Raw genomic sequence first — 12,442 nt, forward strand, 5'->3', positions numbered from 1 at the left:
AAGTCAGAATGGTTGCGATGAGCAAAAAGCGTTGTTGCATCAAATACGGGGCGATTCACCATTGCCCCGCATTGTAAGGCGCATAAGGCACAATGAGGTGTGCGCCTTTGAAAACACTAGTTAGAAGTATATTTCAACTCAATATTAAATAAGCCAAGATAGGACATGAGATAAGCTAGGACATAGGAACAATATTGGATTTGACTAGACAAAATAAGTTCCATGTAGAAGGTTGAAAAGAATGAGCGTTATAGTACATATTAACAGTCAAAATTCAAGAAATACCTAGGAGTAATCATTTTTTAATTCAGGGTCAATTGTTCATCAAGATAATGAGGTTGAGGATGATTTGGTCCATCAAAACAATTTAGGATCGTGGAGGAATCTTTGAGTTCTATGTGATCGTAAAATATCTCTAAAATTGAAGGAAAAATTCTATAGGATAGATATAACTTCCAGTCTTCCACAATGATTTATAAGTCAGATTGTTAGACAATTAACAGAGGTGTAGTAAATGAGTGTAGGAGAAATGGGAATATTACAAAGAAGAGTGAATATACACTAAGAGATATAATAAGAAATAAGTGCATTGGTAGGAAGTTAGAGGTTGCTCCTATTCTGAACAAGATGAGAGAGAACCGTTAGAAATGGTTTGGTCATGTGCAATGCAAGTCATTAAATACACCAATTAAGAAATTATAGGAAATCAATAGAGAAAGAAGGACCAGAGATAGGCCTTAGAGTACTTGTTTAGAAGCAGTAAACTGAATGGAGGAGATAGCCTTCAATATAACTGAGTAGAAAAGTGTGATTCATGTAGACAACACCCAATATTTAGGATAAAGACTTTGCTTGTGGTTAAGCTAGAAGAGAAGTAGCTTAATCAAGATTGACTCAGTACTCAATTAACCTCATTCAACTCCACTAAGCATTGCAATGTACATGTTGATATCTAGAAGTTAGATTATGCAAAATTCGTAGATAGTACTACATCCATTATATGAAAGTCGTAGCATAGTACTAGGACCAGTAAAGGTTTAAAATTGGCTTAGTATCAGACCCCACCCTACCCCAACCCCTCCCCCAAAAGAAAAAACTTTGGACGATTATCAGATAACCTCCCATAACTCTTTCAAAGATCAGAAAACCCCCTCAAATTTAGGGTCATCAGAAACTTCCTTTAGTTTTAAGGTTATATCAGAAAATCCTCTAAATGTGTGCACCGCAATTTTCACTAGAAAAAAACACCCCCTTGCGTAATTTTACCCACCCATGTGAAATATTGTTGTTAATATTGTTAGAGGGCTTTCCAATAAAATCTTAAAGGTAAAGTGGGTTTTATGATAACCCCTAATTTAGGTTTGGGGTTCTAATACTTTGAAAGCTAGAGAGGCTATCTGATAATCGTCCAAAGTTTGTTTTTTTGGGTGGATATTTAGCTGGTTTCATTATATAAATTATAATCAGTTGCTTAGAATTGACATGATTATACCCCTATAGATTTTGAGTGAAGAACTCTTCATTACACGAGCTAGTATGGCCAATATTTCATAAAGTTGGTATATACATACGGTTATAAACATGTCAAATCTCATAAACTTGGTATCCCAAAGAATAACAATTATGGGCATATCTCATAAATTTTGGAATTCCTTATTACCAACTTTTGTCTACCCCTCTACTTTTATAATACCCAAACACTAATAAATATCAGATTTCATTATACCCAATTAATGGCATACCTTGGAGATATATACCGAGTACAGATCAGATATAACAAAACGAGCATATAGGCTTAATTTCCTTGCTAGTGGACCAAAACTCTAGTTTCAGCTAACATTATTAATTCTTTCAATAAATCAGTGGCATAAACTGAAAGAAGGTTGGTGGATTCATAGAAAAACAGTAAGCTACTGTTAGAAAGAGTTCCCAAGAATGTGCATGTACTAGAAGACAATTAAAAACTGTAATTGTGCAAGTTGGAAAACTACCTTTCTCCCTTCACTTAGCTTATGCCTGACAAGTTGCTCCAGAGTCAGCTGGAAAAAGAAATTAACAATCTTAGAATTCTAATTGTTGATAGAAAGTGCGAAACTTTAAATTGACTTTTACTAACACCTTTACTGGTCGGAACAGCTCATCAACTGCATCAAGTGCTTTTGAGTCTCCAGAAGACGAACAAATTTCAGGGGACGAGAAAGTTGTACTTGAATGCAATCTGACACCAGAAGGACCAGAAACTGGAGTACGCCTTCTAGGTTGTCTTCTATGGTTCTCTGGAGGAGCCCTCAAGAGCTTCCAAGCAAAGATAATTGCGACCGAAAGAGCAGCAAAGGTTGTGACAGAGTGTAGTCTCTGTTTTGATAAGAATTAAAATTACTTTTACAACTGCAACTGAGACCTCTCATAAAATTAACAAGAAAATAATTTTTTGGAGTAGCATGTTTCAAATTGTAACTTCTAAAAATATTTACTTAACATAATTCATATACAACAGCTAGTACACTCAAATGAGGACACATTAATTCTTAATGAGAATTTACAAGCAAATTAGAAACTAACTAGTCTCTATAATTTTTTGTCGGAGCTAAAGGTTTATAATAATCTATATCGGTATTGCTTGGAGAAAAAGCTTAAGATACAGTTAATAATGTTACAGAAGACGCTAGGCGGACTAGGTGTTAGAGCCAGCGCCTAGCAGCTAGACACCTAGGCGTATAGCCTACCTTATTTGCATGTGGTCTTTTAACCATTGCTATAGGCGCAAGTGCTATTCTAGCATGGACGGTTGCTAAAGACTTCCGGGCTATAAGAGGTTTTTTTTACCCTCCCTGCAAAGTACTGATGTGAACTCCCTCTTAGTGAACTACAAAGGACATTAATTCTTTCACAAATGACACATGGGATAGATCAAAAAAGGGCAATGCTTCTTCTTTTAAATTATTTAATTATAATAAGTGATAAAAATTTACATTAAATTCATATAAATTTGTAAAAAATAGATAGCAATATTACATTTATAATAAACCATGCATACTTAAATACTAAATAGCTAAAATAATAACTGAAAGCGTTAAGGGGCCTAGGCTTTGGACTCGACGCCTAGAGCCTAGAAAGCTTTCTTTTTTATTTTTATAATATAATTACAATCATTGATAGTAAATGTCAATGTTATAGAAAACTTAGGTGCCGAACTGGTGTCTAGGCGAACTTTTTTCTTCATTTAAGTGGTGGTCGAAGAGGTTTTGCTGAAGGTCGGAGAATGTAGTAGAGGTGTTCATATTTGGAGCTTAGACTGCAACACAGAAAATCACAATCAATGCCTAAAGGGTGCAGTCCACGTAAGTAGACAATATTTCCCTAAACACTCTCAAAACCTAAATGGACGGCCTAGATATCGCCTAGGTACCGCCCGGGCCTAGGTGTACCCCTAGGCGGACTAGGCGGAAGCTTTTTAAACAGTGGCAGTTAACAATGCCAAGTTTGCAATAAAGGGACACATACCTCATTACACGGCAAGAGTAAGATGATCTAACTCTGTGATGAAACTATAATAAAGATGGAAGTTGTTAATATAAGAACCAGCCATGTTCTGCACAGCTATACATCAGTAGGTGTTAATCTTATAAGTAGAGATTTGGAGAGAAAAGAGTTATATGAGATTAGGGTCTCATACTCTAGTCTATATATAGTTTCAAAAAAGGATACAAGCCTGGTCCTACAACCGATGTGGGACTAAACCACTGATTACATATTACTGATTACATATTATCTCTCAACACTCCCCCTCAAGCTGGAGCATATATATCATACATGCCCAGCTTGTCACAAATAAAGTCTACCCGAGTTTTCCCAAGTGGTTTTGTTAGAATGTCTGCTAACTGATGACCTGTTGATACATGTCTTGTAGTGATGATTTTATCTACAATCTTCCTTCGAACAATATGACAATCGACTTCAATGTGCTTCGTCCTCTCATGGAAAACAGGATTCTCAGCAATATGGATTGCTGCTTGATTGTCACCATATAGTGTCATAGGACATTCTGGGGGAAGACCAACTTCTGTCAACAAGTCGTGAATCCAAACCATTTCCAGTGTTACATTTGCCATTGCTCTGTATTCTGATTCTGCGCTAAAACGGGATACTACACTCTGCTTCTTACTCCTCCATGATACAATATTTCCTCCAACAAATATGCAATAACCTGTGGTTGATCTCCTATCAACATGACACCCAGCCCAGTCTGCATCTGAAAATCCGACCACTCTTGTGTGTCCTTGATCTGAGTAGAGGAGACCTTTCCCTGGAGCTTTCTTTAGATATCGCAGAATTCTTAATACAGCATCCATAAGAGTAGTTCTTGGTGCTGATAAAAACTGACTGACTACACACACCGCAAATGTGATGTCTGGTCTAGTTACAGTCAAATAATTCAATTTTCCCACCAACCTTCTAAATCGTCCAACATCCTCAAGAAGCTCCCCCTGATCTGGTAACAACTTAACATTTACATCCATTGGAGAATCAATGCTTCTACATCCTAACATGCCAGCTTCTGAAAGCATATCGAGCACATATTTTCTCTGTGACAAATGAACACCCTTCTTTGACTTGGCCACCTCTATACCTAGAAAATACTTGAGAGACCCTAGATCCTTAGTCTGGAAGTGCTCTTGTAGATGTTTCTTCAAACTGCTAATCCCAATTGTATCATCCCCTGTGATTACAATATCATCCACATATACAACGAGCAGGATTCGCTTGCCATTATGTAGTCTCCAGAAGACAGAATGATCTTTCTCTGATCTACTAAGACCAAAGTCTTGGACTGCAGATGTAAAGGACTGCAGATGTAAAGCGACAGAACCAGGCACGCGGAGATTGTTTTAGGCCATATAAAGACTTCTTTAACTTGCAGACCTTCAGAGACTCCCCCTGAGCAACAAAGCCTGGTGGTTGCTCCATGTAAACTTCTTCATCAAGAAAACCATTAAGAAATGCATTCTTAATGTCAATCTGATGTAAAGGCCAATGATAGGTAGTGGCAATAGAAATGAGAAGACGAACTGAAGTCATCTTAGCAACAGGAGAGAACGTATCCAAATAATCAAGACCATAGACTTGAGAGAAACCCTTTGCAACCAAACACGCCTTCAAGCGTGCTAGAGTACCATCGTTTTTTTTTTTTTTTTTTAAACGTGGCTCTTATACCATGTTAATCTTATAAGTAGAGATTTGGAGAGAAAAGAGTTATATGAGATTAGGGTCTCATACTCTAGTCTATATATAGTTTCAAAAAAGGATACAAGCCTGGTCCTACAACCGATGTGGGACTAAACCACTGATTACATATTACTGATTACATATTATCTCTCAACAGTAGGATCAAGAAATAATTTGTGCATTCATAAACAAAGACCAAGGCCTTTAAAAAAATTACTATTCTGCAAAGCAAGAAGCTAAGTTACATGAATATTAGTGCTGGTGTGGGTGCCGGACATTGCAAATTTGTAAAAGGTAGGGCACTAGGACACAACTACACATACATATATATAATAATAATAATTTACTTGAGATTGATATTATTTTTTCCATTTCACGTGGTATGAAATAAAATTCCTACAACATTTAATTTAAATTTTTGGTAGTATAGATAGATATATAGAATTAGAAAATTAGAGTGGCATATGCAAAAAATGATTCGTACTTATAAGATAAATTCCAGAAATTAACAATAGTAGCATATTTATGCCTCTTACAAATGGACTTGTAAACAGAATAGCTTTTCAACATCTGTGACATGTCAATATAACGTATTGAATTACCACAATATGTTTCTATCTGCAAATGTTTTATGTCTAGTAGGATGTTTCTCAGTTATGTTTGTATTTATGTCGTAATTAATTTCCTTGTGTCAAGAGAGATATTTTTGTCATGAGCCGACCAACCTACGCAATATGCTACCTAATTATCTCTTGTCCAGATTCACAGTCCAAGATCAAACTAATAGTTCTCCCAACATGTTTTCTCAAAAATATTACTTCTCCAAATATAGGTGAAATTTATATTAAAAAGAAATGAAAAAAGTGAAATTTTGCAATAAATTATATACTTTGTTGTCTACGGTCGAGTGAACTAAACTACTAACATATCTCAGTCTCAAATTTGTGATACTTGTAGATGTAAAACTTAGGAGTTCTGAGTGCCTTTAAGTAGCATCCAACATATGCAAATAGGTGGGCTACTTGGCATCTCAACAAGAGGGAAAAGAAACTTATGCAATATAATATAAATGGATAGTTAAATCACCTATACAAAATTACAAAAGGACTCATAAATATTTAGCATTCAAAAGTTATGCAAATGCATATCCTCACCAACTGTATTGTTTCATTCTAAATGATGCTTGACCTTAAAGAGGGCAAGAAGAAGGCTTAAATAAGAAAGCCCTTTTTTATTTAGTTGCCAATTTTCCTCTTCAATTGTTTGATATTTTTATGGGTTTATAAAAAACATCATTTGACACTCCTCCCTTCCACTCTCCTTAGGCCGTGATAGATCAAACTCCAAGATCACCATACACTAGGAAAAAGCAAACTTCAACCCAATGGCAAATGAATAGATATAAATTTCTATGTGCCGTGTTTTACCTATTTTATAACAAACCTTTGTTGTCTAGTACTAGGATTAGAGGAGAACATTGTTACATGAGCCCTCTCATCAGATTATTTTCCTCAACTCTCTCTCTGACCTCTCTCTATAAAAGAGATAAATTTATGTTTTATTTGATCATATCATTATCATTACTATTCAAAAAACAACAGCTTACTTGGAAAGACATCATGTACAGAACGTGTCAAATAGCTATTTAATATAATAACATTCTCGTTTCCTTTTCTAGGAGACATTTAATCTGAAAAATCCAAGCGAGTTTAAAAATCCCAACCCAGGCCTAAGGCATCTAGCATTGTCACAGACTCAGTCCAAATCCTTAAACCGAAGTTGGATTAGGTCAGTTGGAACCGTAGCCCACTCAGGTCAGTTATGGATTAGTCTCTATCAGCCTATAACCAGGTAGTTCACTGTGTTGTACAGAATCATCAAACCAAACAAACTGACACATGGAAAATTTTTTGACGATGCACATGATACATATTTGTAGGCTGTCTAAAAATCACAATAGATAGTTGATCTCCCATCAAACACCGATGATGAAAGTTACAATCTGACGACTTTCAGAAGGTTATAATTTGAAGACTTTCACATAGATCGATGAAGGTTACAATCTGACAACCTTCACAACAACTAATAAAAACTCTAATCAACAACCTTCACAATCAACATTGGGAGTTACAATCTGACGACTCTCATAATTTCAAGGAGCCAAGAAGAAGATTATAAGATGACGGTCTTTGCAACGTTCTAGCAAAAAAGACTACAAATTGATGATCTCTTCAAATCCAGACGCAGAGCTCATCTATGCGTCTCAGATTCAAAACGAATAGCTCGTGGCTGTGTTCCCAGAACAAAACGCATAGGTCCTCCCTACGTTACAACACGAAAACGCGGAGGTCCTCCCCGTGTGTCAACATTAAAACGCTGGAGTCAGACCTGCATTATAACATCAAAACACGGAGGTTAGACCCGCATTTTTTGTGGTTGACTGGTTCAAACAGAACCTGAACGGTTTTAAAACCGTATCTTCACTTAATGGGGTCGGTTACACCCTATTATGGAGAGATTTTAGGGGGGATTACACCCCTTGAACCCTTGAACAGTTTCAGAACTGTTTCCCATAATTTGATGACGGTTACACCCCACTTAGGAGCGAATTAAGGGGACGGTGATACCGCTTAATCCTCTATAAATAACTAAAAATCAATTCAGTTCAGGGGTTCGAGCAGAAGAGATTTGGCTCTCGGTTTGGGCCGATATTTTGGATCTGAGACTTGGCAGCAAAGAAGATCCTCCATCCTTCGGCTGGAGCTTTGGAGATCGGCAACAGGAGCTTCTTCATCTTTGGCTTATAACCGACTTTCGATTAAATCAACTCTTTCATAGAGTTTCAAACTCGTTCTGAGTTATCAACTTGTTCAGAGTTTCAAACTTGTCACGCAAGTTCTTCACAGCGTCAAATCGTGAGGAAGAAATACCGTTCCAGTGAATCAAGACGTTCGGATCGTCAACGGAGAGCAAACTCGACGTGAACATTCGAGGGAGGCACTCTATCGCCACCGTAAAGAACCGAGAATTAAACAAAGGGGAGATTCCAGATCAATTCTCCTCTTTTTTGTAATCGGGAATTCAAATTGTAATTAAGATCGAGAGAATACAAATCAAATTTCTTTCATTTTACTTCAAATTTTCCACCAAACAACATTCATACTCATTTCCAACACAAGTGTCCATATTTTGTATGTACAATATCCCCTGATACTGAATACTGTTAGCCACATAGCTCACAGGAAAAGGGGAGGGAACTTTCAAAGATTTCATTATTATTATTATTATCATTAAACATACCATTTTACAACGCAAGCATCTATATCGTGAAACGGTTTCGATTTAACTATTTTCGGACAAACATTAAACTCATCAAAAAAGACAACCAAACTAAAAAGGTCTCACAGTACCAACTACTAACAAAAGAAATCATTGTAGAACACACTACTGTAAGATTAAGCTAACTCCAAATAGAGATTCTTTCTATTACTTGATTATTTTCCTATTGTAAAGATCAGCGATCAGCAACACAACTCTCAAAGGTCTTCATCAGATCGAGAACACAAAGGCTCAAATTACCAAATACAAAAGATTAAGTATCAATATTTGATTAAAGATAGGATCGGGACCTTTCGATCGATCTCGAAGGGGAGGCGATCGGAGATCGCAGCTAGGGATTCAACAAAACGCTGGATCAGATCGGAGAAATCCTCCTTGTTCTTCGCCGACTCCGCCATCGGTGGAGGATGAAATCGACGCCGGCGATCTTTTCAGATGACCCCCAGAGATCTCGAGTCGCCGATTATTTCCATGGAGAAAATCACGTCAAAGAGGTTATTTTGGGGGTGCAGAGTTTACCCAGATAAAGATTATAAATTTCTTGCGGGAAATTGTTTTTCAGATTCAACCCTACTGGATTGACTTATTGCATTTCACAAAACCTCCCTTAAGTCTGACCTTTTTGAAAAAAGCTCCTTAACTTTAACTAAGTCGTAAAACTCTCCTTAAATTTGCTGATTTCTAAATATCTCCCTAAATGTTAAAAGTGTAACTTAACTCCCTTAGATTTTGTTAGGTGACTAGGGGTGTTATCGTAGCGGATACGGTTCGGATATGATGCTTATCATATCCATATCCGTATTTTATACACGGATACGGATCACTTTCGGTAAGAAAAAACATTAACCATATCCGCACTTATCGGAAACGGATACAGTTCATATATTTGAGAATCAGATCGGATATGATCACGGATATAAACAGATATTCGATATAAATCTATTAGACATATAATCTTCATCCAAAACCATCAGTTGAAAGATAAAATTGAGCACAAATTTATTAGACATATAATCATCATCCAAAATTTTCAGTAGCACAACCCAACTAAAGCAATAGTGTCAGGAATTGTGACCAAACTATAACAATCATATCTTCAAAGGTCTGAATTAAATTTTGAAGGCAAAAAAGTTCAGACAACATTCAACATTCAACATTTCAACATTCACCATTCAACAAAAAGTTCATGCCACAAAACAATCTCCAAACCATTAAACAATCTCAAGACACAACAAATGCAGCCTAAAAACCCCAAGATCATACCACAAAACATGGAGCTGACTGATTAGTACCATCAAAGATGAAAACAATTGTGTCTACCCCAAGATCATCCCATCATCCGAGTCGTAGACCTCCATAATGTCACCTTGCAAAAAAAAGAAGAAGAAGAAGAAGAAGAAGAACAATTGTCATGTTAAATATGGAAAAATAAAAATTTTAAGTCATGTGCTTATTGAGTCAAATAACATACATAATGATTCTTTTACAAAGGTCTCGGCAATCTCCGAGTCATCGTCATCCACTATCTTAGTCACATCAAGAACATCATCCTTTCTAGTTTCAACTTGTGTAACTACAAAAAATTAGAGAAAAACATATAATCATTAGATGCTCATTAACCAAAAATAAAAAGATAAACTTTGTACAAATTTATTATGTACCTGCTTGTTCCGGTTTAATCCAATCTTATGCGCATATCAATGCCTCCACTATATCCATTCTCATTCGGCTTCTATAACAATGAATTACACGTCCCCCGGTGCTAAACATGGACTCGGATGCTACGGTCGAGGCCGGTATGCCCAAAATATCTCTTGCTACTTTTGCTAGTATAGGATACTTTCCAAAGTTTGCTTTCCATCAACTCAATATATCAAATTTTCCTATTTCTTCATCATCACATGTACTAATAATGCTCTCCTCCATATATAAATCTAAATCCGTTTTTGTAGGCTCTTTATCAATTGTTTCAACAAATTGTGCAAATCTTGATTTTCTTTTATCACCAACTCTTTCCACTTCTTTTGTTTGAGAGCTTGAAACATTTTCGATATTTTTAGATTCCTCTTTGTCCCTCCATGCATATTCTCCATGCATCTTCTTAATGACAACTAAAATATTATTTATAAACTTTTCACCATTGACACGATAAATCAAGCCAAAGAAATATTTGATTGCAATCATTTTGTATCTTGAAAGTAGCAACCACAAAAATCTTATTGCACATATCTCAATATTTATCAAATTGTCTTTTCATTGCAAAAGTCATAGCCACAATTGTATCATCATCACTTTTTAACCACTCTCTAAGAAGCAATGAATTTCACAAAATTCTTCAAAAAAAGATTACAAGTAGGATAAATAGTGTCGGAGAGGAGATTTGTTGCATCATAAAAATATTTTAAACATTTACTCAATGTTTCAACATGATTTCATTCTTCCTCCGATGGACAATGAAGATATTTATCATCTTTAAGCTCAAATCTATTAAAAGCCACTTTATACTTTAAAGCAATCGTCAACATTAGATAAGTAGAATTCCATCAGATGCAACAATCTAGAACAAGACATTTTTTCCTTTTCCACATTATCTTGGTTAGCAACATGATAAAAATTCTCTTCCATTTTTGGTGAACATGTAACATACTTAATACTAAGCCTTACTTTTTCAATAGCTTTAGTGATAACTCTTAAACCCTCTTGAACAATAAGATTAATTATATGTACTCCACATCTTACATGAAAAAAGACTCCGCCACAAGGTATCCACTTTTTAAGACGTTCTTTTCTCAATTTCACGACAACATCATTAGCTTTATCATCATCCACCATAATCGATAATATCTTATTATCAATTTTCCACTCAAGCAAACACGAAATTAATACATTGCAAATGTCTTCAATATCTTATTATCAATTTTCCACTCAAGCAAACACGAAATTAATACATTGCAAATGTCTTTCCCCATAGAACTATGAACTTTGATAAATCCAAACACGAAATTAATACATTGCAAATGTCTTTCCCCATAGAACTATGAACTTTGATAAATCCGATGATCCGTTTTTGTAGTTTCCACGATTCATCAACAAAGTGAGCGGTGATGCACAAATAAGACAAATTTTGTGATGATAATATCCATCTATCCATTGTTAAACTTATAGAAGATTTCGCAAACAAGTCCAATAGAGATTTTTTATAATCTTCATAAATCTTTATACACAACTTTGTGATATGTGTACGTTTTGGAACCTTGTGATTTGGACAGAGAGAATGCACATACTTGAGGGAAAACTCATGTATTATAATATTAAATGAATATTCATGCATGATTATTGCCTTTGCAAGCAAATTTTGACTCTTCTCATAATCAAATTGATAATTGCTAAGTGAACAAGTCTCATCTTCATTTTTCATAGTAGCTTGAACCAATTGTTGACGAATATCGGTTCTTTTCATTTTAGGACATCTCGCAATGTGATTTTTAAGATGGGAAGTGCCCTTGATACTACGTCCATCGGCTTCAAATGAGCACTGTTTGTATTTTCAAATGGCTCTAATAATTTTGGTGACAACCTCTTTCCCATCAACTATTTTCTTTTCTATTTTATCTATTTTATCAAAATCTAACCACACTTCAGAATAACATCTTCTTTTCTTTTCAGGTTTTTCATCAATTTTACTTGAAGATTCCTCAACCACAGGTTCAACAGTAGGTTCAACAATAGGCTCAACAGTTTGTTTTTCGTTAGACGCTTGAATCGAAGGATTAGACATGATTTCTATTCAATTAAATTAAAAAAAAACTTAATCAAAAATCTTATACACATATGATAGAAGATATTGATAATGAATTAAAACAGAGTTTCGATTCGA

The 12,442-nt window shown here is 35.5% G+C and overlaps 1 protein-coding gene across 1 annotated transcript; it reads right to left on the reverse strand.

Moving 5' to 3' along the window:
* On the reverse strand, positions 1,419-9,077 carry LOC109822952 (peroxisome biogenesis protein 22-like). Its single transcript, XM_020389227.1, has 3 exons — positions 8,856-9,077; positions 2,119-2,355; positions 1,419-2,039 (listed from the first exon to the last, which is right to left on the reverse strand). Exons 1-3 carry the CDS (start codon positions 8,961-8,963, stop codon positions 1,947-1,949), a joined length of 438 nt encoding a protein of 145 aa, XP_020244816.1. The 5' UTR covers positions 8,964-9,077; the 3' UTR covers positions 1,419-1,946.

Source organism: Asparagus officinalis, chromosome 8 (assembly GCF_001876935.1).
Source record: "Asparagus officinalis chromosome 8, Aspof.V1, whole genome shotgun sequence".
NCBI classification, from domain to species: Eukaryota; Viridiplantae; Streptophyta; class Magnoliopsida; order Asparagales; family Asparagaceae; genus Asparagus; species Asparagus officinalis.

Coding starts and splice junctions, on each gene's coding strand:
- LOC109822952 (XM_020389227.1), bottom strand. CDS start 8,963: ATGGCGGAGTCGGCGAAGAACAAGGAGGATTTCTCCGATCTGATCCAG. Junction 2,356..8,855: donor CCTTCGAGATCGATCGAAAG/GTCCCGATCCTA, acceptor TTATCAAAACAG/AGACTACACTCTGTCACAAC. Junction 2,040..2,118: donor AGCTGTTCCGACCAGTAAAG/GTGTTAGTAAAA, acceptor TTCTTTTTCCAG/CTGACTCTGGAGCAACTTGT.